Source organism: Artemia franciscana, chromosome 20, assembly GCF_032884065.1.
Source record: "Artemia franciscana chromosome 20, ASM3288406v1, whole genome shotgun sequence".
Classification (NCBI taxonomy): Eukaryota; Metazoa; Arthropoda; class Branchiopoda; order Anostraca; family Artemiidae; genus Artemia; species Artemia franciscana.
This window is the reverse complement of record NC_088882.1, coordinates 35,088,425-35,115,585: the sequence shown is the minus strand read 5'-3', so window position 1 is coordinate 35,115,585 and position 27,161 is coordinate 35,088,425. Positions and strand designations below refer to the sequence as shown.

At 32.4% G+C, this 27,161-nt stretch overlaps 1 protein-coding gene across 1 annotated transcript in view; it reads left to right on the top strand.

Annotated features, from left to right (window-relative positions):
- Window positions 1-27,161, top strand: part of LOC136040059 (guanylate cyclase 32E-like) — a 283,260-nt gene that overhangs the window by 146,775 nt on the left and 109,324 nt on the right. Inside the window, exons 8-11 of the mRNA XM_065724125.1 lie at window positions 791-932; window positions 16,483-16,592; window positions 22,963-22,990; window positions 23,911-24,066. Of these exons, the coding sequence (XP_065580197.1) occupies window positions 791-932; window positions 16,483-16,592; window positions 22,963-22,990; window positions 23,911-24,066 (436 nt within the window). The remainder of the gene's footprint in view (window positions 1-790; window positions 933-16,482; window positions 16,593-22,962; window positions 22,991-23,910; window positions 24,067-27,161) is intronic.

Here is a 27,161-nt window from a genome sequence, read left to right as displayed (position 1 = left end):
TAAAAAGTTCTAGTTGCCTTTTTAAGCAACTGAAATTAGAGAGAATCTAGGCCTCCTCCCCCAGCCCTGTTTTCTATCAAAATTGTCCGATCAAAACTATGAGAAAGCTATTCAGCCAAAAAAAAATTATATGCAAATTTGGTTTTAATGATTCATGTTTGGTGAGCCAAAATCAAAACATACATTAATTAAAAAACGTTCAGAAAATAAGTTAAAAAAACAAGTTTTTTAACGGCAAATAAGAAGCGACATTAAAACTTAAAACGAACAGAAACTATTCCGTATATGAAAGGGGTTTTCCCCTCCTCAACGCCATACTCTCTACGCTAAAGTTTTTTATTGCTTTAAAAAGTAGAGTTGTGAGAAAGAGTCAAACTTTAACGTAAAGAACTTGGCGTTGAGGAGGGGACAAACTCTTTCATATACAGGTTAATTTCTCTTCGTTTAAGTTTTATTGTTGCTCCTTACTTGCAGCTAAGAAACTTGTTTTTTTTTTCATTTAATTTATTACTAAAGCACAGAATCACAGAAAGCACTAAATAGTACCTTCTGTTCGGGCCAAATATTGAAGCTATTGCGCCTCTTTGTTTCTTGTTTTATTATTTACTTATCGCAGCTAAAGCTATTTAAAATGACGGTAATCTAGGATAATATAGAGTTGGCCCCACCAAATCATATTTCTTGGACACTATGTTTTTGCTCGCTTTGCCCATTGAACCCGTTACCCACATTACCGTGTTAGATTAGAATAAAAATGAATTTATTCACCAGTACTAAATTCTTATTTCAGGTACTCTGTCTATATTGATGAAAATGGTGATGCGGCTGGAAATTTTACTTTAGTTGGCAGGAGACCTCACCATAACCATCCGAATGATTATGGCATTTATCCTATTGGAATTTTCAAGCACATGACGAACAAAACACTGCCGGTAAAAATAAAGCTAGCAATGGATGCCCATTTTTGGTTCAATTCTAAAAACTTTTTCTACAGAACAATTCTTTCAAAATAATTAAATAGCTATATTACATCAAAGATGAGCAGAAATAAAGCAGAAGCTAACACAAAGAGGGGTAGGGCTGACGCCCCTAATGCCTTCCAAAAATCATAGTTTAACTTGCACTTTACTAAAAACAGTCTTTATTTCGAGTAATCTGTTTTTTTGTATCTCATAAAAACAAACGATTAGAACAACATTACTGGGAACTATTATGGATTGAGAGTTTAATATATACAGAAATTTATTCCTGAAAGTCCCAACAATTTTAAATTTATTATACCTATGAAAGAAAAAATGTTTAAAACGTGAATCATTTTCAGTAAAGTGTAAATTACTTTTTAGTCTTTAGAATAAGGGGCTTTAGCCCTACTCCTCCTTGTAGTAGTCTCTGCTCATCTTAAGTTGTGCTTAAGGTTATTTATTGTAATATCTGTTTGTTTTTGGTTTCATTTACTTATTGTTGGTGATTTTCGGTCGTTTTACGCTACGGTTTTGAACTTAAACGAGAAAGTGTAAACGTAATTCCTTCAATATTTCCAATCTTTCCCAATTTTTCCCGTAGTGCTAAAGAAGAGAGGCGGTTTTCCTTTCAAGATATCTGAAATATCGAAATAGCTGGCCTTGTTAAACTTCATTCTCGTTTTTCTTTTCTCTGTTTTTTATTCTTTGAAAAGCAAAAAAAAAACACGAACTTTGAAAGATGAACAGCACATAGTTGAAATAGGAAAAAAAGAAGAACTAAAAAAAAAAAAAATATGAAAATAGAAGGAAGAAAACAAAGAACTGTTCGACTCTGTTTTTAAGTGTTTTGATTCAATTTGATTTAAATAACTTCACAAAAACTAGGGGCTAGATCTGAACAGCCAGACAAAAATAAATTATACGCAAGCAAAGCATTATGGCACGAGTTGCTACCAGTTTTACGCTTGAAATGCTAATCGACTTTATTTCTACTCATCTTTGTCTTAATGTAGCTTTTTGCCTTTCTCTGAAAAATTCTTTGTGGGAAAGGTTTTTTGAGATTAGTTTATTTTTGTTTTTAATTGAAATGCCATTTTCATTGGTTACAAAAGGCTTTTTTAAATATTTTGTTGTATTTTTTCCATGAGAATCCAGATTTTGACTGACATTTTTATATTTGACAAAATTTTGAAACGAATATTATAATAGTTTAACTATGTGCTTTGGATGGATTTATGTGGGGAATAATATTCTAATAAGAGTTGAAACTCTGCATAGCCTTTGGAGTTCTAGAGGGATGAAGGAATTCAAAGCCAGTCATATTGCAATCTTGAGTATAGACAAATATATATCAACCACCCCATCTACCTGCCCTGAAAGTTTCAACCTAATTCCCTTCAACTTTCTTGATGTATCACAGATACACCATTTAGACAACCTGGGACGCACAGAGTGTCTTTTGATTCAGTTCAACTTCCAACTCAACACCCCCTTACAGTTTTAACTTGATACCCTTAGGCATTCTTGAGCCGTCGCAAATATACCCTTTTGATAAAATTGGACACACATAGTGTCTTTTGGTTTAGTTTTAAACCCGTTCAACCTTCCTTGGAGGTTTCAACTTAATATCCTATTCTGTTCTTGAGATATTGTATATGTGCCATTTTGATAACCTAGATGTACTTAAGCTTAATGATTTAATTAAATTGTAGTCGCAGTAATAGTAGCATTAACAGTCTTGCTAGTAGTAATAGCAGCAGTATTTGCAGTAGTAGCAGCAGGCATAGTCCCAGTAGTAGCTATAGTAGCAGTCGCAAGAAGCCAGAGTCACATATAGCCACAGTAAAAGTTCAAAGCAGTCACAGTCGCAGTCACAGGCAGTCGAAATTGCAAGCAGTCACAATCAATGCATGTAATAGTTGTGGTCATGGTCGCAAGTACTTGCAGTCAAAGTCGTAAGTAGCTAAGGACGCAAATAGTGCTTGTAGTCGCATGTAGTTGCAATCACCGTTCCAAATAGTTGTAGTTTTAGTCACAAGTAGTCACTCTCACAGGTAGTTGGAGCTGAAGTCACAATTATTGGCAGTCGTAGTCATAAGAAACCACAGTCACAAGCAGTATCAAGTAGTCACAGTCGCTGTCGTAAATTTTTACAGTTACATCCATAAGTAGTAATAGAAGTAGTAGTCAACCATACGTAGTCTTCTAGATGCCGGGTTAGGTGTCCTTGTCTGGTCCCTCTAGAAGTACAAGTACAAATAAGTAACGATGTTGAGTTTGGATAGGCAATGATTCAAGCACGTTCTTTTGGGTCAATTACAATGTCACAACGACTCCTATTTTGCACACTCTTGCACATTTTACCATTTGGTAAATGTGCAGCACCAAGCCACATGAGGTCAACACATCAGATGTAGTTCATGGCGAATTGCTGGCGTTTTATTAAAACCTTGCAGGCGTTACGCCTGCAAGGTCCTTCTCCAAACCTTGGACTGATCCTGTTAAGCAGCTGATAACGGCAGAATCATAGGCAGAATATAAATGAGCTGAAATATTGCTTTCTCAAACTTTGTTTTTTCTTCTGATCGTTTATTGACAAAATTGTTAATAAACATCTTCATGTATGACTTTTGATCAAATTGAAGGGCTATATGAATCTTTGTGACACTGAAACCGTTGGCTACCATCTATCGCAAAAGAACATGGTGAACAAGGACTCAGTGAATTATAGGCACCGGTCTATTTATGCACAGGAAAACAAAATCCTTTCCGATTCTTGAAGTTCCAAAGGTATCTCACTATCAATTTCAAAAAACCACCCTTGTGGCCCATTCTCCTCAACAGACGCAATGTCGTGGAAATTTGGATCGCCCAGCTGTTTGTATTTCGTACACAGCAAAGAGTAGTGAGACACTGCCGACGGCTAATGGGAGTTCATATCTAGAAAAACGCATTCAACTTTTCGTCGGTGCTTTGTCCAGTTGGATCATTTTCCAGGATACGATCTCCGTGGAAAACATACCCTCCGTGCGTGGATATCTCAACAAATAAGTGCTGGTCCACATCGGTGATCGGACTTATTTTTCCCTTTCTTATTTTAAAAACTAAATCCATCAACAAATGATGTTCTTTGACACGATTTATATTTGAAGGAAACCGACTATTATCTTTTACTGGATTAAATTTTCCAATTGAATCAGGTTCTGTAGCAAGCGTATAAAGAAGCCATATACAGTGCTTCACTGATTCAATGCACGGAGCCCTCATTGGATATTACTCCTTTTTATTACTGCGCTCACCCTCCTAAAATTCTGTATCATATTGTAAAAGATTAACACCAATCTTTAAATTTTCATGCGACCACTCAAAAATATCTATGCTCTTAACTTTTACTGGATATTGACCATTTAAACAATTAAAAACTACTTTAGAAAAGTTAACCCTATTCCCATTAGCTACCAATTTGTCCAGATGAGTCTTACTAGTATCCCTCAATAGGGATTAGTGGGCTGCTGTAAGAAATGCTTATTTGAACGACTGAAGTCCTGTCTCAAAATAAGTTTGTTTTACCCCTTTACATCCTTCTAAAACTGAATTATATTTTAAAACTTTAGCCCTCTTCGCACCACCTCTTAAATAAAATATTTTTTTAAATTTACATACACATAAATTTGTTTTCAATAAATAAAACCACTGCCCCACTCCCCCACTCATTATAGTTATCTAGTTTTGTCATAATAGCGTCTAGCCAGTCCAAAAATTCACTCTCAAAGTTCTTTAAGTGTCGGTTAAGTGTTAGCAATTCAGTTTGCATATAGTGTCACTACCCATCACCTGACTTTTCATTTAAGAAAAATTGTGCTATGGATGCCTTTATGCTCCCACTCCCACCCTTTCCCAAATTCCCTGTTCAAGAAGGGCTCGGGTCTTGCTTACATAGGAGTCTATGTCTACTGAATCTGTAATAATATTTCCCGCCGTAATTGTATAAAATGGATCCCTAAATGCTACCCTATAAACATATAAATTGAGCAAGGCAGAGTTTGACAGATAGATGTTGGGCAATAAAGAGGGCGTTGTATTGCTTTCCTCTGCCATACCAACACTTCCACTCTGTCCTACTTCAACATCAGTTTATGTAAGAGGATTGGAGCGCGGAGTGAAATCACCCAAAAAGTATGGCAGAACACAGGTCGTTGCAGGGTTTTCCTCTACCACACTTCCAGCTTGTCCTGCTTCACCAGCAGTGTGTGTAAGAGGGTTGGCGTGCAGAGTGAAATCACCCAGCTCACTTAACACATCTCCGAGCGTATTAAGACTGAGGTGATCAGCCTAGTCATTGTCATTCTCTTAATCAAAGACTCCTGTTTCTGCTGGGGTAATGTCCAGTGAAATATTGGGGCTAGTCACAACCGCTTCTCCAAAGAATTTTTTTCGAAAATCAATCTACTCTGGGGTGGTCGTTTTTATTAGAGTGCCATTCGATATGGAGATTGTCATGAAATACATTAACAGCACACACCTCTCCAAATCATTCCTTCAATACTTTTTCACACCATTCATGTTCGTTGTTATCAGAGGGCAGGTCGACATGGTGATTATCTTGAAATTGCGCTGGGGGGTGTCAATATATCTATCTCCATACTTTCAAAGAGGTTTTATGTCCCCTGAGCTGGTGGTTACAAATCAGCTAGGTTAACATGAAATAATAAAAGAAACTATCCTCTTTTGAAATTTGGTTGGTTTTATAGAGTTGAAAAAAAGAATTTTAACAAGCTTTACTTTGATTGGAACATGATTATTAGCACACAGACACATAAACAAAATGTTACTTTTTTGGACGGTTAGATGTTTTAAGATCCCCTGGGGGTGACCTTTTGTACCAGCGTAGGAATGGAATTACCACTTGTATTAATGTTGGCATTAGGGGTTGATTTCAAAACAATATGTACACCTATGATATTGACTGTCAGTATTTGGTGAACTTAATATTGTGCTATACTGCTTAATTTGAAATGGGATGTGAATTTCATTGTATCTGTAAGAGCGAAGGAGGAGTGTGATCAGTCTTCATCCCGCTTTTTTGACATTAGATATTCAAGGCTATTTTTATTGAAAACCATTTTATTAAAAACCCATAATAGTTTATTAAAACAGAAATATTAAATGTAAGTGAATTAGAAGAATTCTCAAAATATTGAAAGCAAATTTAAACAAATTCACTGCTTGTGCTTCAAATTATGTGGAACTGGCATCCTTTGATTCCTTATCTAATACATAATCTAAATTTTGTTTATCAGCCACTACTAACAAGTCTCTGACTTTCTAAAGTGGCTGATGTGTTTTTTTTTGTATATTGATGATATGTATAATAAAAAAAAAGTGTCTCTCTCTCATCATTTGAAGGGCTTTCATTGATTGTTGTATCTCAACACTGCCAGTTGTTCTATATCTCTTTGGTGGCGGTGGTTTTGATGTTTCTTTGCAAGAGGTCTCCTTCAATAAAGATATGAAAATTAAGGTAAAATAAAGATGTTATATATCCTATAATCTAACAATCGTAAATAGCGACTAAGACCGCACCGCCTTTCCATATCAAAACAAACACAACTTAGAAACAACTGGAAAATTTTCTCACGACATTGGAATTCAATTAAGTGAATATTTCGACCCTATGTTCAAGGGCCGTCTTCAGTACAATACTGCTATATATATATATATATATATATATATATATATATATATATATATATATATATATATATATATATATATATATATATATATATATATATATATATATATATATATATTCTTTAATATATATTTTAATATATATTTAATATATATATTAAAATAATATATATATATATATATATATATTATTTTTTATATATATTATTTATATATTATTATATTATTATTTATTATTATATATATTATATATATATATATTATTTATTATATATTATATAATATATATATATATATAATTTATTCTTTAATATATATTCTTATCTTTTCTAAATGATAAATTCTTTCGAACGAAACAAAAAAAAATAATTAAATACAAGCTCTCAAAGCTAATCTTACTATTTGGGAGCTAGTTTCAAAGGCCTTTTCGTAATGGATTCAATACTATTATGTATACGAATTCAGTATATGAATAAAGATGTGGCTATTCCTGAGAAATTATAAAAAAATGAAGAAATTTATCGCTTAATCAAAGTTTCAGCTAAGGGAATTGATTTTGAAATTTTAACGACTCTAGTTAAAATTTGTAATAAATTTTCTATACATTTTCAGTTTTGTGAGTCATTTTATTGGCAAATAAATGGGTTACCTATGGGAGCACTTTTATCCGGGCTACTGGCAAATATTTATGTCAAGAAGCTTGAAAATTGGGTATTAACTTCTTATTTTTTTAAATATGTCTATTGGGGTCGCTACAAAGATGACGTAATTTCACTTTGGAATTATGGGGAAATCAAACTTCGGGGTTTCTTATATCATCTTAATCCTTATGAAAGAAATTTGCGGTTTACCCTAGAAATCGAAAATAAACTATCGTTTCTAGATGTGTTAATTATTCATAATACTGATAAACTGAGTTCTACTACATACATACAGAAACAAACAGAAACAAATTTCATCAGAGATATTCTTTGTAGTAACGGATACCCCATTCCTTTTGTCAATTAAATATAAAAAAAACAAGTTTTTTTAACGGAAAGTAAGAAGTGGCATTAAAACTTAAAACGAACAGAAATTACTTCGTATATGAAAGGGGCTGCTTCCTCATCAACGCCCCGCTCTTTACGCAAAAGTTTGACACTTTCTCTCAACTCTACTTTTTAAAACAGTAAAAAACTTTAGCGTAAAGAGCGGGGCGTTGATGAGGAAGAAACCCCTTTCATATACGAAGTAATTCCTGTTCGTTTTAAGTTTTAATAACGCTCCTTACTTTCCGTTAAGAAAACTTGTTTTTTTTTTAAATTTAATTTCTGAACGTTTTAGAATCAATGCATGTTTTGATTTTGGCTCTCCGTAGGTGAATAATTAAAACAAAATTTACATATTTATTTTTTGGCTAAATGGCTTTCTCATAGTTTTGATCAAATGATCTTGAGAAAAAAAGGAACGGGAGAAGAGACCTAGTTGCCCTCCAATTTTTTGGTTACTTAAAAAGGCAACTTGAACTTTTAATTTTTTACGAATGTTTTTATTAGTAAAAGATATACGTAACTTACAAATTAGCTTACGTAACGAACTTCTGTATTCACGTGTCTTTATTATGTATATCAGGGGGTTCACTCCCTCGTCAGTACCTCGCTCTTTACACTAAAGCTTAAATTTTGTCCCAATTTCTTGAGAATGACCCCTGAATCACAAAAGCCGTAGAATAAATAGTTGAAATTACTAAAAATACTTTAGCGTAAAGAGCGGGGTAATAGGAGGAGGTAAGCCCGTCATATGTGTAATAATTTCTTTTCGTTTTAATTTTTAATGCTTCTCCTTACTTTCAGTTGAAAAAACTTTTTCATATTTATTTTTTCATTGTTTTTTTTTAATAATGCTAGAAAATCCTGCGCTCCCTTCATGAAAATTTTCTTCCCCTATGACAAATTCCTCCAAGGAAAATTCCCCCAACATATCTTCCTCTTCTCAACCCTCCCTCCCAACCTAAAAACCCCCTTAAAACGTCTGTACACTTCCAAATAACCATTACTATATGTAAGCACTGGTCGGAGTTTGTAGCTTGTAGCCCCTCCCACGGGGACTGTGGGGGAGTAAGTCGTCCCCAAAGACATAGTTATAAGGTTTTTCGACTATGCTGAACAAAATGGCTATCTCAGAATTTTGATCCGGTGACTTTGGAGAAACTGGGACCACTGGGTCGATACGATCACCCCTGGATAATAATAATAATAATAAAAAAAAAAATAAAAAAAAAACGCTTCCGTGATCTACCTTCTGGCAAAAATACAAAATTCGACATTTAGGTGATAGAAGCTTGAAACTTTTACAATAGGGTTCTCTGATACGCTGAATCTGATCGTGTGATTTTCGTTCAGATTCTATGACTTTTAGGGGTCGTTTCCCCATTTTTCTGAGTTTTGGTTACTATTGAGCCGGGTCTCTCCTTACTACAGTTCGTTACCACGAACTGTTTGATAATACAGTGAACCGTAGACTTAAAAGACATTCCCGTAAAATCAACATATTTTAAATGTTTTTATATTTTAATTCAACATATCAGATTCAACACCAACAATTTAATTCATCAACTAATAATCAATACATTTAGTTCAACAATTCAACACATATAAACATTTAATTCAACATATTTTATATTTTAATTCAACATATTTTAATTTGAAATATCAACGTATTTTAATAAACATAAAATCAACATAACAAAAATCAGCATATCAGACATTCCCATATTTCACAGCGCGAGGCTCATGATAAACACTCAAATATAATCGATCTTTCGTGCATTCAAAAATCACAAAAAAAATTAAAATTGATTGCACAAAAAATAATCTGTATGTATTTTTCAATAATAATTTTAAAATCACAAAATTTCGTAAATCCGGTAAAGATCCCAAAAGAGGGTTTTATCAAATACCATGCGACTGTGGCAAATACTATATTGGCAGAACTCATCAGGATCTAGAAAAAAGGCTACACCAGCATAAAGAAGACATGACAGAGCATAAATTTTTAATAGTTCTAATAACTCCTTTGATTCTGTTTTAGCTTGCTATATATTTAATAATTCCAACCACACAATACTTTTTGAAAAATATTTTCTCATTAGTAATGATTTGGTGATAAAACTAGTGGTTTGGGAATCAATCAAAATTAGTTTCAGAATAAATAATAATTGTTCTTTAAATAGGAACTTAAGGGAATATTAACTAAATTCTTTAAACTCAAATTTAATTAAAAATAATCTAACAAAATATTTTACTAAGCAAATTATAATTTAAACTACATATATATATATATATATATATATATATATATATATATATATATATATATATATATATATATATATATATATATATATATATATATATCTATAATTTACATATATATATATAGAACCCTATATATATTGAACCCTTTACATAAAGGCCTTTGATGTTAGCTGCCAAAAAAGGAAGATTAGCTTTGAAAGCTTGTAATTAATTATTTTGTTCTGTTTTGTTTAAATGAATTTATCATATCACATGGTTAAACTTCCTTGAAGTAAGGATGCTAGGGCTCTTTTAAAAAAGTTTTAGAAACACTCTTAGTTTTAATGTTCGCATTTTAATGTAAGTTAAAACGTGCTGAAAACGGCCCTTGAACATAGGGCCGAACTATTCAGTGAATTGAATTCCCATGTCTTGAGAAAATAACAATCCAGTAGGCTAACTAGAAACCAAAGAATTTCTACAATCGAGAAGGCGTGCTAGTAATAGTATGAAAATTAGTGACAGTAGTAGTTATAGTAGTATTAGTATTAGTAGTAGTAATAGTATTAGTAGTAGTAGTATTAGTGGTTGTAGTAGTAATAACAGTAGTAGTAATAGTAGTAGTAATAGTAGTAGTAGTAGTAGTAAATAGCGACGAAGACCACACTGCCTTTCCATAACAAACAAATACAACGTAGAGACAATAGGGAAAATTTTTTCAAGACAATGGAAATTATTTATGTAGATATTTCGGCCCTATGTCCAAGGGCCGTCTTCAGCACAATACAATACTATATATATATATATAAAAGAACTTACATCAAATTGTGAGAATTAAAACTGAATATAAAAACACTTATTAAAACAATTTTTTTTTTTTTAAATATAGCCCTAGCATCCTTACTTCAGCGAAGTTCAACCAGGACTGGCGAAAAGAATGAAATGAAGAAATATAAACTCATTCAAACTACAGAGAATAAAATGATTAGATGCAATTTCTTAAAGCTAATCTTGCTTGTTTAGCAGCCTGTCTCAAAGGCCTTTTCGTAGTTGGTTCAGTACTATTATAAATTGGTTTAGTAAAATATTTTGTTAGATCATTTTTAATTAAATTTGAGTATAAAGAATTTAATGAGTATTCCCCCAAGTCCCTGTTCAAAGAAATATTTTTATTTATTTTGAGATTAATTTCAATTGATTCTCGAACCACCTGTTTTATTCCCAAATCATTACTAATGAGTGAAGAGTTTTCAAAAAGTATCATGTGGGACGGATTATTAAATATATGCCAACCTAGAGCAGAATCAAAGGAATTGTTGGAACCATTTGAAATTAAGGCCTTGTCTATGTCATTTTTATGCTGTTGTAACCTTTTGTCTAGATTCTGATGGGTCCTGCCGACATAGTATTTTCCGCAGTCACAGGGTATTTGATAGACCCCTCTTTGGCGAGTAACTGGGGTCTTATCTTTACCCGAATTTAAGAAATTGATGATTTTAAAATTATTAGTAAAAACTACGTACAAATTATTTTTTGTGCAAATATTTTTTAATTTTGTTGTAATCTTTGGGATATACGGAAGATAGACAATATTTGAGGGCTTATCAATAGCCTCACATTGTGAAGTATCTTCTTCGATTTTACAAGAATGTCTTTTTATTCTACGGCTAATTATTTTATTTACAAAAGGAATGGGGTATCCATTACCAAAAAGAATATCTCTGATAAAATTTTATTTCTGCATTTATATATGAATGGGAGCAAATATTTAGGGCACGATCAATGAGGGAAATTACAACTGCTCTTTTAACTTGTGGGGGGTGATTTGAATTAAAGTGAAGATATCTATTGTTTTGTGTTGGCTTTCGATATATAGTAAAATCTAGTTCATCAGCATTTGCTTATGGGGAGCAGTTGACCTATGATATCTTTTATTTTATTAGTCTAGGTAAAAAACATGCTAATATTATCAATCAACAAAAATTTTTAGAATCCTGTAGAAAGGAAAACCTTATTCCCAAATCTTTAAGATATAAATTACATTTAAATACCCGAAAAGAAGCGCAATTTGCCCATACACTACAGTTAAAAACCCTAGTCCATATTATTAAGGACAAAAAACAGAAACGACATATTATTTCTTCAGAGAGAAAATCGTTGGAAACTTTTTTGCTGGAAAACCTGTCCACCGTTGATTTTGCTCAAGTTGTTAGATTAGAAAGGAATTTGTTTAGCTACGATTTTCGCTTGTCCAAGGAACGCCTCTATAAAAAATTAGAGGGCTTACGAAATGAATCTTCGATGAGAAACCGTATTTATTCTCCAAGATTCACTCCTGGGCCTGCTATCGTTAACCTCTCTTCTAAAACATTGGAACCCCAGGAAATCGAAACACTAGAAAAAGGTCAAAAATTTTCTTTTCTACCGAAACAGGTTCCTGTGGCAGATATAGTTTCCTCTCTAGAGTCCGCTTTGCATAAACACTATCCTTCTGTCTCTAACCCGGATGAAGTTAGATCTGGTCTAATAAATATCCTCTATAATAGCCAAAAAAAGTTTAAGCCTCCTACTAATTCCACACCGGAAAATTTGCATGACATAAAAATACTATCTAATCTCCGAAAAGATCCTTCTATTATAATAACTAAAGCAGACAAAAGCAATTCACTTGTTGTCATGAATACAATAGACTATGACAACAAAAATTTTTCGCATTTAAATGACACAATTACATATCAAACAATAACTCATGATCCTACTGATCAGTTCACTAATAATATTATAAATGAATTAAAGCAGCTAAAACAAAATGGTAAAATCACCCCACAACTATACAATAAATTTTTTCCCCGTGGTAGTTTCTGTCCTAAACTCTACGGTTTACCAAAAATACATAAACAGGGTATTCCCTTAAGACCTATTGTAGCTTGTACTAAAGCTCCCGCTGCCAATATTGGAAAATGGCTTTGTGCAGCTTTCAAACCTTTATTGTATTCTCAAAATTCCTATATTCATAACTCGGCAGATTTGATTAAAAAACTTAGCAACACAAGTATTTCAGAAAACACAATAGTTAGTAGTTTCGACATTGTTTCCATGTATACAAATATAGATGTAACTATTTCAGAGGAATTATTAAAAAACAAAATAGAAGAAAATTACCACTTGATCGAGACTTCAGCGACAGGAATTGATTGTGAAGTTTTAATGACTCTTGTTAAAATTTGTAATAAGTTTTCTATGTATTTTCAATTTCGCGATTCTTTTTATCAGCAAAAAAATGGATTACCCATGGGGGCACCTTTATCCGGGCTACTAGCAAATATTTACGTCGAGAATCTTGAGAATTGGGCATTGAATTCTTATTTTCTAAAACATGTCTATTGGGGTCGTTATATGGATGACGTAATTTCACTTTGGAATTATGGAGAAGCTGAACTTCGGGGCTTCTTAGATCATCTTAACACTTATGACCGAAATTTGCAGTTCACCCTTGAAGTTGAAATTGAAAATAAACTACCGTTTTTAGATGTATTAATTATTCGTAATGCTGATGAACTAGATTTTACTATATATCGAAAGCCGACACAAAACAATAGATATCTTCACTTTAATTCAAATCACCCCCCACAAGTTAAAAGAGCAGTTGTAATTTCCCTCATTGATCGTGCCCTAAATATTTGCTCCCATTCATATATAAATGCAGAAATAAATTTTATCAGAGATATTCTTTTTGGTAATGGATACCCCATTCCTTTTGTAAATAAAATAATTAGCCGTAGAATAAAAAGAATCGAAGAAGATACTTCACAATGTGAGGCTATTGATAAGCCCTCAAATATTGTCTATCTTCCGTATATCCCAAAGATTACAACAAAATTAAAAAATATTTGCACAAAAAATAATTTGTACGTAGTTTTTACTAATAATTTTAAAATCATCAATTTCTTAAATTCGGGTAAAGATAAGACCCCAGTTACTCGCCAAAGAGGGGTCTATCAAATACCCTGTGACTGCGGAAAATACTATGTCGGCAGGACCCATCAGAATCTAGACAAAAGGTTACAACAGCATAAAAATGACATAGACAAGGCCTTAATTTCAAATGGTTCCAACAATTCCTTTGATTCTGCTCTAGGTTGGCATATATTTAATAATCCGTCCCACATGATACTTTTTGAAAACTCTTCACTCATTAGTAATGATTTGGGAATAAAACAGGTGGTTCGAGAATCAATTGAAATGAATCTCAAAATAAATAAAAATATTTCTTTGAACAGGGACTTGGGGGAATACTCATTAAATTCTTTATACTCAAATTTAATTAAAAATGATCTAACAAAATATTTTACTAAACCAATTTATAATAGTACTGAACCAACTACGAAAAGGCCTTTGAGACAGGCTGCTAAACAAGCAAGATTAGCTTTAAGAAATTGCATCTAATCATTTTATTCTCTGTAGTTTGAATGAGTTTATATTTCTTCATTTCATTCTTTTCGCCAGTCCTGGTTGAACTTCGCTGAAGTAAGGATGCTAGGGCTATATTTAAAAAAAAAAAAAATTGTTTTAATAAGTGTTTTTATATTCAGTTTTAATTCTCACAATTTGATGTAAGTTCTTTTATATATATATATAGTATTGTATTGTGCTGAAGACGGCCCTTGGACATAGGGCCGAAATATCTACATAAATAATTTCCATTGTCTTGAAAAAACTTTCCCTATTGTTTCTACGTTGTATTTGTTAGTAGTAGTAGTAGTAGTAGTAGTAGTAGTAGTAGTAGTAGTAGTAGTAGTAGTAGTAGTAGTAGTAGTAGTAGTAGTAGTAGTAGTAGTAGTAGTAGTAGTAGTAGTAGTAGTAGTAGTAGTAGTAGTAGTAGTAGTAGTAGTAGTAGTAGTAGTAGTAGTAGTAGTAGTAGTAGTAGCAATAGTAGCAGTAGTAGGATCGGGTAAAAACAGTCATAAAATAATTCAAACTTAAATCTAATTGAAATTAGCAATAGTATTGTATGTAATCAAATTTAAATTAATGTACTAAATTAGTAGTAGTAGCAATAGCAGTAGCAGTAATAGTTGTAGTAGTAGTAGTAGTATTAGTAGTAGTAGTAGTATTAGTAGTAGTAGTAGTAGTAGTAGTAGTAGTAGTAGTAGTAGTAGTAGTAGTAGTAGTAGTAGTAGTAGTAGTAGTAGTAGTAGTAGTAGTAGTAGTAGTAGTAGTAGCAGTAGTAGTAGTAGCAGTAGTAGCAGTAGTAGCAGTAGTAGTAGTAGTAGTAGTAGTAGTAGTAGTAGTAGTAGTAGTAGCAGTAGCAATAGTAGTAGTAGTAGGATCGAGTAAAAATAATCATAAAATAATTCATAAACTTAAATCTAATATAAATTACTGTCAAAGAAAAGGTGACACCCAAAACGATCAAAAATTGCGATAAATAATTAAATCAAACCTTGAAAGAGCAATTACCACAAACTATAGTAGGGCTAATTGTTCGACTTAGGATTCTAAAGGCCAGAACATCTTTTGTGTTTTCCAATAACAGCCTTTAATTTGAGCCCTCTGTTTTCATTTATATAACATCAACAACGCAACGAAAAAAAAAATGATATTTCAAGATTAAACAATATTCAAAATGGGACTATTGCAAACGGTCCCCTTACCCTCTCTCAAAGCCATTAATTTCCGCTCCTGAGACATTGCTGGTATGGCATTTGATAACATGTATACAGATAGTGTCTTTTGCTTTAGGTCTACTCTTTCCCAGACACCCTCCACTTGCGACCCCAAGCCTGTCCTCAACGCCCCCTATAACTTACAGCTTAATATCCAATATACTAGTAGATATCGTTGTTAGAACTCGGACTTACTCTGAAAATCAAATATCTATGTAAATACTGCTCTATGAGAAGACTGCAAATTGTCTCAAATTGTCTGCAGTTAGAAGACAAGTGACAATTAGAATCCATATATAGAAGTCTGTCACGTGCCAAGTGCCTCCGGACTCCTGCTACTATATATATATATATATATATATATATATATATATATATATATATATATATATATATATATATATATATATATATATATATATATATATATATATATATATATATATATATATATATATTTTTCTATATTATATTATTTTTTCTATGGTTTGGTAAATGACGACTTATACTTATTGACGACATGACTGCCTGTCCATGGATTATTCTTTAGGGTTGATTGTGTGTGGCTATGCTGTTTGACCTATGTGATTGTATGGATGAGTAGGGTTAAGGCCTCATTCAAGTGCTGGTCTATATTAATCACTAATTTAGGAAAACAGTCTTCCTTTTCTCCTTCTGTCTCCTTTTTTTTTTTTTTTTTTTTTTTTTTTTTTTTTTTTTTTTTTTTTTTTTTTTTTTTTTTTTTTGTGTTTGTGCTGTAGCATTGGTGATTTCTCTTTTCATGATATATATATATATATATATATATATATATATATATATATATATACATTCATATAAAAAGTTTTGTCCACTGCAATATATCTTTATTTTATTTATTCATAGGATCTGGATTTAACTGCTTCCATTGTTTGGCCCGGAGGATCTCCACCTGTCGATGAGCCTTCTTGTGGATTTACAGGAGAATATTGCATTAGTAAGTTAATTAACTATTTGTAAAATTAGTAAAGATGACTTATTTATTTGTATAATAGCTTTTAAATTAAGTTGGAAACTGTTTTAAAAATACGTACTAGATTTATGCATTAGTTGTATTCGCACTTTATGTAGTTTACACTTTATAGTAAATTATATTAATTACTTAATATAAGAATTTATTTGTACCCTATTTACACTTAATTTGTTAAATATTTTTTTTGTTGTTAAGCATTTATTTAGCTACATAAAGTTTGATAACCATCAGTTGCTTTATAAATTGATTTTGTTTGATGTTTTTTTTTGTTTGATTTTTGATAATGAATATAATTATCCATTACGGCTATTATGCTTGATTGAAACTCAAATTGTCCTCAGAAAGTCTGTTGAAAAGAAATAATAAATATAAAAGGAAGTCGTTTTCAAAACGGACTAAAGAAAAAAAAATCGAAAGTATATAGTTAAATAAGCAAAAATAGTGGCGTAAAATAAATGAGGCTTTGCATATATATATAAAAAAAAATCGATTTTGCCCCAATCAGTTTTGCTCCCCTTGTTTTCGCTTATATTCATTGATTCTTGACAAAAAATATATTTTTTTTTATTTTCTATTTTGAAAATTATTTTTAAAAAAATGTATTTTTATTTTCGACTTTTTAGTTTTCTCTTAGAAAAAATGTGTCCACGACCACATGTAAGTGCTCTCACGACCATAATATAAAGTCTACTATAACTGTGTTGATTTTATAATTTTTATAAAATAGCTACCCGTGAATCTCCCCGTGTAGAAATTTTTCCTGGAAACCCCCACTCCTCCAATTGAAAATTCTTCTCCCGTGGAAAATTTCCCTACGGTTAATTTTTCCTGGTAATACTTCCCTCATGGTGAAATTCTCCCGTGGGAAATGCCTCCACGTGAAAATTTCCCAGAGAATTCCTTCTCTGCTGAAAATTTCTCCCGAGCAACATTCCAGACATGTAAAATGGGGTCGCCAACATGAAAGTAAGACGAATGAAATAAATTTTGTATGTGAATTTCGGCTAATCCCTCCTGTGTGAAATTTCCCCTGGAAAGCTCCCCCTTGGAGACTTCCATCCCCATGGAAAATTTGCCCAGTGGAAAGTCTATACCCAGATAATCCCCCCTCCCCACTAAAAATGTCTGCATACTTTCTGTTGAAAAGTGACTTTTTTTTATGTAATTCCTGATCGTTTTTCAAATCGTACCGGAAATCACCTCGGTGGAAATTTTTTCCCACTCCCTCACCCAATGGAAATTTTATTCCGCAGAAAATTCTTCATGGAAAAATTTTTCCCTTGGAAAAAACCTTCCACCTAGTTGGTGGGGGCGCTTCGCCAACCCCCCCCCCCCCGCGCGTAAGTCGTTATGCGCCATTGCCCCCCGCCCCCCCGCGCGCGTAAGTCGTTACGCACCATATTAGTTACGCGCCATTGTAGTTGTGTTCCTGTGTCCCACCTGTGAATATATATATATATATATATATATATATATATATATATATATATATATATATATATATATATATATATATATATATATATATATATATATATATTAACTACGTAAAACTTACGAATATACAACATTGTTTGCTGTCCCATTGTCTGTACATATATATAGATTGTCAGGTTTACCGACTCTTGAACATGCAACATATAATTGTCCATGGGAAAAACAATCCGTATTCAGATCTATATCTCATTATTCTAATGATTGCCCTTGAGCTTTGTTGATGTTGATTGCTAATCAAACATTCCCTGTGTCCCCATCTTCATTTATATATCCCCCTTGTGCCCCCCGGCGTCCCCTTTGTAGTCCCTGTGTCCCAGTCGTCATTTATAGTTGACAAACATGACGTCAGTCGACACACAAACATGACGTCAGTCGACACACACGTCCCAGTCGTCATTAGTGTCCCGGTGTCCCAGTCTGTAATTTCTCTTTGAGTGTCCCGGTCTTCATTTATATTCCCTCTGTCCCGGTCTGTATAAACCTTTTTTTTAGTTTTTTTTCTTTTTTAGTTTTTAGTTTTTTACCTTTTTTTAGTTTTTTAGCTTTTTTAGTTTTTTAGTATTTTATTTTTATTTTTTTTGTAGTTTTTACCTTTTTTAGTTTTTTTTCTTCTTTTGTATTAATGCTAAATCCAAGGTTCTAACCTGGAACCTCTCGGACCTAGAACCTGGAACATAACGCTTTATCAACTCAGCTACTTCGGCTTGAATACATTCGTTTTTGAATTGGTATATGAGGAAATAATTCAGACGTCATATGCGGACAGACAGACAGACACACAAACAAACAACTTATTTATATATATATATATATATATATATATATATATATATATATATATATATATATATATATATATATATATATATATATAATATATATATATATATATATATATATATATATATATATATATATATATATATATATATATATATATATATATATATACATGTTATATATATATATATATATATATATATATATATACAATATATATATATATATATATATATATATATATATATATATATATATATATATATATATATATATATATATATATACATATTATATATATATATATATATATATATATATATATATATATATATATATATATACAATATATATATATATATATATATATATATATATATATATATATATATATATATATATATATATATATATATATATATATATATATATATATATATATATATATATATATATATATATATACTATGATCAGCAAAATGACTATATCAAAATTTTGATTAGATGACTCTGGAGAAAAATGCGTGTGGGAGGGGGTTTAGTTGTCTTCCAGTCCAAGCAAATAAATGACGCATCCGTGATCTTCCCTCTGGCAAAAAATATAAAATTTGACATTTTTGCAGATTGGAGCTTAAAACTTCTACAAACAGAGTTCTCTGATACGCTGAATCTGATGATGTGATTTTAGTTAAGATTCCTTGACTTTTTTGGAGTGTTTCATTCCTTTTTCAAAACATACATATTTTCAGGCTAGTAGCTTTTGATGAGTAACTTTAAACCTAACGAATTTTTTATATGTTGAATCAGGATAAAAAGACTTTTGATAGATTATTGCTAATGCTATTAAAATTAAAATATTGCTATTAAAATATTAAAATATTGCTATTAAAATTCTGGTTTTTAACGTTTCGTTACCGTTGGGTCCAGTTACTCCTTAAATGCGATTCGTTCTGACGAACTGTTTGTTCATTGGAGTTTCATCTGTTCTTTGGTAGCAATTTCTGGTTGCTTAAGTTTTAGTAATTATAGCATTGTATTTCTCTTCGCCTTATGCTTTAATACGGCTCTTTACTCTTCTTTGAAAATATCATTTTCCAACAGCTTTTTTTTAAAGTTAATACTGCTGAAATAGAAGATCATTCTGTGTTTCTTCAACTGAAGATGATCGATTCATCGATTGATATCAAAATTTTGGTTTTTAGAGTTTTGGTTACTATTGGGCATAGTTGCTCCTTATGTATAGTCCCTAACCGCTAATTGTTTTTTCGGTTTCATTTTCATCTTTTCTTTGGTAGCAATTTCTGGTTGTTCAAGTTTTAGTTACTATAGAATTGTATTTCTCTTCGCCTTATGCTTTAATATGGCTCCTTACTCTTCTTTGAAAAAATCCTTTTCCAACAGTTTTTTTAAGTTAATACAGCTGAAATAGAAGATTGTTCTGTTTTTCTTCAACTGAAAATGATCAATTAATATCGACTTCATCGACTTCAGATATTGAATTTATATCAACACCAACTGATATCAAAATTTTGGTTTTTAGAGTTTTGGTTACTATTGGGCATAGTTGCTCCTTTTGTATAGTCCCTAACCACTAATTGTTTTTTCGGTTTCATTTTCATCTGTTCTTTGGTAGCAATTTCTCGTTGTTAAAGTTTTAGTTATTATAGCATTGTATTTCTCTTCGCCTTATGCTTTAATATGGCTCTTTACTCTTCTTTGAAAAAAATCTTTTCCAACAGTTTTTTTTAAGTTCATGCTGCTGAAATAGAAGATCATTCTATGTTTCTTCAACCGAAGATGATCGATTCATATCAACTTCATTAACTTCAGATATTGAATTTATATCAACATCGATTGATATCAAAATTTTGGTTTTTAGAATTTTGGTTACAATTATTTGAAAAATAATCTCCCCTAAATTCTCATGAATTGGCGTCCCTTTTTATAAAAGCACTATAGAGTATATACAAATCTAAATTATTAAAGTGATTGTTTTATCAACTGCTCTTCAAAAAATCTGAACTGGAAATCGTATTGTTTAAAAGAAATAGTAACAAATTTATTTATATAAACATTGTGATAAGGAAAAGTAAAACATTTAATCACAATACTTTGGTGTTAGAGCACACAACCTGGCCTCCATATTTGTATCTTGCTGTAACTAGTCTGGGATTTGTGTTTTTGTACACGTTTGTTGGAGTCACAACGTAGAAGCAGTTCTTTTTTTAGATTAAACAAAAGAAAAAAGTTTTTTTTTTTTAACTGGAATTAAGGAGCGACACTAAAACTTAAAATGAACAGAAATTACTTTTCATATCTTCTGTATGAAAGGGGCTGTTTCCTCCTCAACGCCTCGCTCTTTACACTAAAGTTTGACTCTTGCTCTCAATTCTACTTTATAAAACAGTAAATAACTTCAGCGTAAAGAGCGGGACGTTGAGGAGGGAACAGCCCCTTTCATAAACGGGGTAGTTTCTGTTCGTTTTAAGTTTTAATGTCGCTCCTTACGTTCAGTTAAAAAACTTGTTTTTTTTTTATTTAATATCTGAACGTTTCTGAATTAATGCATGTTTGAGTTTAGCTTTCCCCACATAAATTATTAAAATGAATTTTTTGCATTAATTTTTTTTTTGCTAAATGGGTTTCTCTTAGTTTTGATCAGACGAATTTGAGAAAAAGTGTGGGGAGGAGGCCTAGTTGTTCTCCAATTTTCCGATTACTTAAAAAGGCAACTAGAATTTTCAATTTTTAACGAGCGATTTTATTAATAAGAAATATACGTAACTTACAAATTAACTTACGTAGCAAACTTCTATATTCGTATATTTTTATTATGTATATGAGGGGGTTCGCCCCCTCGTTAATACCTCGCTCTTTACACTAAAGCTTTAATTTTGTCCCAATTCCTTAAGATTGACCCCTGAATCACAAAGGCTGTAGAATAAATAGTTGAAATTACTAAAAATACATTAGCGTAAAAAGCAAGGTATTAGGGAAAAGATGAAACCCCCATATGCGTAAAAATCTCAGTTCGTTTTTAGTTTTAATGCTGGTCATTACTTTCAGTGGAAAAAACTTTTTCATATTTATTTTTCATTGTTTTTTTTTAATTGTGCTAGAAAATCGTGCCCCCCCCCTTCGCGGAATTTCTCTTCTCCAATGACAAATTCCTCCAAGGGAAGATCCTCCTACGTAGCCCCCTCTCCTCAACCCCCCTTCCCAACCAAAAAATCCCTCCAAAAAGGTCTGTACACTTCCAAACAACCATTACTGTATGCAAGCGCTGGTCAAAGTTTGTAGCTTGCAGCCCCTTCCCCGGGGAATGCGGGGGAGTAAGTCAGCCCCAAAGACATTTTATTATGTTTTTCGACTATGCTGATGGCTATTCCAAAATTTCGATCCGTTGAATTTGGGAAAAAATGAGCGTGGGAGGGGGCCTAAGTCCCCTCACATTTTTTTGATCACTTAAAAAGGGCACTAGAACTTTTAATTTCCGTTAGAATAAGCCCTCCCGCGACATTCTAGGACACCATGTTCGATTTGATCACCCCTGGGGAAAAAAACAATAAAACAAACAAACGAACAAACAAATAAACACGTACCCGTGATCGGTCTTCTGGCAAAAAATACTAAGTTCCACATTTTTGTATATAGAAGCTTGAAACTTCTACAGTAGGATTCTCTGATATGCTGAATGTGATGGTGTGATTTTCGTTAAGACCCTATTACTTTTAAGGGGTGTTTCCACATATTTTCCAAAACAAGTTAAATTTTCTCAGGCCCATAATTTTTGATGAGTAGGACTAAATTTAATGACACTTATATATTTAAAATTAGCATACAAATCTGATTCTTTTGGTGTATCTATTAATATCAAAATCCGTTTAGAGTTTTGTTAACTATTGAGCCGGGTCGCTCTTTACCTGTACTGTATCAAACAGTTCGTTGTAACGAACTGTTTAATACTTATTCTGCCATTACGTTAGTTGAACTTTGATGAATCTCAATCAGTTTCAGTAATAATTTTGCATTTTATTTTCAAGCTGTTTTGATATTGTAATTTCCTTTTTTTTTAGGATAGCAAGCTTTCACTGCTCTCAAGTTGTGAGTTGTGAACATACTCAAATAATATTTTCAAACTACTCTTGATAAGGCGCTTTTTCTTAGGAAAGCCAGCTCTCACTGTTCTCAAGTAGGCGTACACCCACAAGGGGGGAGAGTGCTAAAGGGGATCTAGCTCCCTTAAAAAAAATCTGGTTTTAACCGCCAATAGTTTAAACACCGCATACTGGATAATGGTTTGCGAGAGTTACATTTTATTACAACCACAAAATAAATAGCAGCACTCCTATTTTTAATAAATAAACAAAAAAACAAATGGAACATCAAAACTCCGGAAGATTTCTCGCACGTGCTTGCTTTGTTTGTTTGTGGTAGTGGATGGGACAAAAATGGTTTTCCCCTTCCACAACCCAACCCCAAATGCATTCGGCCAGCAGCAGGCCTTACCCTCTCGCCATTTAAGGTCTGTCAGTGTTTTTGCTCATGTTCTTTGTTCGCGCTAGCGTAAAGTAAATTGTTAATGAGTTTTTATTAGTCACAGAGTTTACAAGTGCAAATTTTGACGGACTACTTTGACAAAAATGAAAGTGTTACAAACAAAATATGATGTCTAAGATAGGATAAATGGCTTAGGCAATTTCAATAGGCAACGCAAAGATGACAGCTAATATAAAGATATTATATCAAAATAAAACCTAAAATCTTATTGAATCTTCTTGGTTTTATCATTCATTCTATAGTTTCTACTTAAGTTTTTCTAAAAAAATTCTGCTTTTTCAAAAAGAAGTTTTCCAATTGGCTGGCCCAGGGACACCCTGGTCATCTCCCTCCTCCCAATAATTATTTTCTGAGTGTGCCACTGCTCTAAAGTAGTGATTTAGTGAGTAATGAACTTACTCAAGCAGTTCAAACTGCTCCTTATATGCTTTGATATGCCCGATATCCTGATGATTTTTTTTCAGGAAAGCCAGCTTTCACTGCTTTCAAGTGGCGAAAAGGAATTCCGAGTTAATAATTTTTGCCCTGTCGCTTTTTATAGAGGTCGTCTTTGTGCCATCAAGGTCATTAGAAGGAAAGACGTGGAAATCACTAGAGAAATTAAAAAAGAACTAAAAATTGTAAGTTTTACTATTATTTTATAATATTTTACGACAAAACAAGGAAAATTACCTATAATAAAGCGAATTTGTAATTTTTTATATACTATTTGTGGGAAGCATATTATTATCAGGATTTGTCATAATTTTAATTTCAACTAATATAATTTTGTTCCTAAATCCTGAATGTCCCCACACTGATAATTGTTTTCTCCAAAGAAAAAAAAATCAGGTATTGATTCTAAACCAGGTTTTTAGGGCCTTTGTTAGAACTCCATCCCGGAGAGCATTGGGGCAACTGAGCCTCTAGGGTTGTTTAAAACTGAGTTAAAGGGGCCTTCATTAGATAATTCAAACATTGTTTCAATTATACCATTTTCAAATAGTATTAAATCTAATGGAAATGGCCTATTTTACACAAGCTTAAGCAAGTTTTGAAGAAATTTCACCAGTGATAAATGATGAATCAGTGTAGGCACGTTTACGCATGGCAATATGTCGCTGGCTCGTGAATATACGAGGAACGAGCAACTGGAAATTATTTCTACTATCTCTTAATTTCTCAATTGCCAAAGGAACAGAACTCATAACCTGCTGTTTTCGCACGTGAAGTATTGCTGAGGTGATAGAGATTGTCACATCAGTTGCTGTGTCAAGGCCAAATAAAATAAACTTTTCGCAAAATAGATCGGACGGAGCACGTTTTAGCTTTATATCAATCTTAAAATTTTGAGGCAACCATTGAGGTATACTAAACATCTCGTGATTTATATTCCCTACCAAGTATAAATCTTCAGTGGTCGTATCTCTAAGTATATTGCTAGTGTCAGTGTCCGTTTTATATTCATATCCAATAACCATACCTCTCTATTTCTTATTGGACACTGGAGTCATCAACACGAATTGTATATAACTTGCATAGTTTGAAAGGTTATTGCTTGTGCTCACCAATGTTCCATTTATGAAGACACTGATTTGTCGAGCAAATTATGTAGTACACAATTTTTATAGGGTAACCCCTTGGCTACACTTGGTTATTCATTGTTATTCTTTTTTGACAATCATGTGTAAATCTATAGATGTGGAAGTCAAATTTTTGAGATAATTTTCAACTGGAGTTAATTTGAAGATTTACGTTTTCAGAGAGCGAAATTTGCGGATAAAATCGTTCATAGTAACCATGTTTTACCGTCACATCTACATTTTCCGCATTGAAAAGTCTTAGAAATGAATTGACTGAACGATGAGATTCTTTATGTAGTAGATATATGTCATTTCTAGGAAAAGACATGCTTTTTTGATCCAACCATTTTTAGTTTTGGTTTCTTTTTCTACTTTGACAAGAGCGATGTTTTAAGCTTCTGGGCTTAGTGGAGACCGATGAGTGATGCGCTGTTATTTTTACTTGGTCCTGGTGCACAGGACCTGAGATTTTGTGAAACACTTCCCGTAAAATCTTTCTCAGACCCCAATCCTTTAGTGTAGAGGATGCAGAATCCTAGAAAGCCGGTGCAATATATTTTTTTAGCCAAGGGTAGTGCAGAACAAAACAGCTTAGCAAACAAATTGCCGAGACCGTAATCAGACATTGACAAATGACCTCTGAAATAGTCCATTCTATGACTCAGTTGTTATGCTTAAAGAGTAGTAACATAGCAATCAATATCCGGACAAAAAAAGTATTTTTTTGTTAGCCATCTCACTAATTGGGTTGAAAATGACGTGTAATCACAGCCAAACCTGTTGCTATTGCAAGAGGATATCCCATTTCACTTCTTAATGCTAGTTGACAGAGTTTCAAATACGAAGTGGTGACAGGAATATATTAAAGATGTGTTAGGTTGCTGTGGTGAATTTGTTTATGAGTTGACTTTTCGTTCAAGAACACGCATGAGGGAGACAAACAGGCTATAAGAATATAAGAAAAATAGACCTACTGAGAAGCTGGGGGATAGGCTGCAAAAATAACACGTTCCATACTATTGATGCTTCCGGAACTTTTACCGTTGGTTATATTCCGTCTAAAAAAATATTATCGTTGAGATGAATGATTTCATTCTCAAAGGGTGAGCTAATGTAAATTCTCTCCTGTTCTAGTGAATAGTTGAATGCGAAGCCACCATTTTTACGAGCAGAGATTCTTTTTTTGTTGAGTACATGCCGAAAATCAGTCATACTACCGTATTTTTTGTATTTTAAGGTGAGATGTGGATATCCCTTCTTCTTCTTCGCCATATATCATTTTGCCTTCCTTTTATATCATATGTACGATCCTTTCTCAGGATATCATAAGTATTTTTAAGAAAGCAATCAACAAGAGTAACTTCATGGCTTCCCTCAAATTTGATGGCTGGGGAGAGTTTTTTTTTCAAAAAAATTGGTTGTTTTATTCTAATAGTAATAGAGTAGGTCTGAGACAATGGACCTGAATGGTATCCTTGCCAACAAACAAGCAACTGTTTCTTATCTACGCGAGTTCGACTCTTTAATATCTTTTCAATTCGATACATTCCATTATTTTTAACTTTTTGTAATTCATACTTGTAAAACCAAGAATCTTGTCATCTTCCTTATCACGTAGACGATATGCTATAGGCGTCTAAGACTTTTGATACTTTAAAAAGTTCAGTGGGCCACAAATAATTTCCATTTTCGAAAATATTACTTTTTTAACTGATTCGAACTATAACACCAATATTAAATATTTTCTCGACAACCCTTCCATTGGGATACTGCTTTAAAAAATGTCAAGTGCATTGTTACTGTATTGAACTTAAAGAGGACCATAATTGGACAAAGATCGATTGACAAAGATTATAAGTCAACACGATTTTATTTAAATATTTAATAAAAGCAGCAGTGTTTTTAATGTAAAATATTTCAACATCAAAAGTTGAGTTGTTCGTGTCAATCGTTCAGCCCATGCTGTCCTTATCAGACTATGACTATGGAATAACAAGTTCACTTTCCCTATCTGTGTGAATTTTTCTGCAAGAATCTTGTTCAAAGATAGATTCAAGGGCTCTAGCAGCTTTGTTACCTCTCTCTGGGTGCCATAGATTACATAGCAACTAAAAACACTGATTGCAAGTAAAATTTACTTGTATGGGTTATTT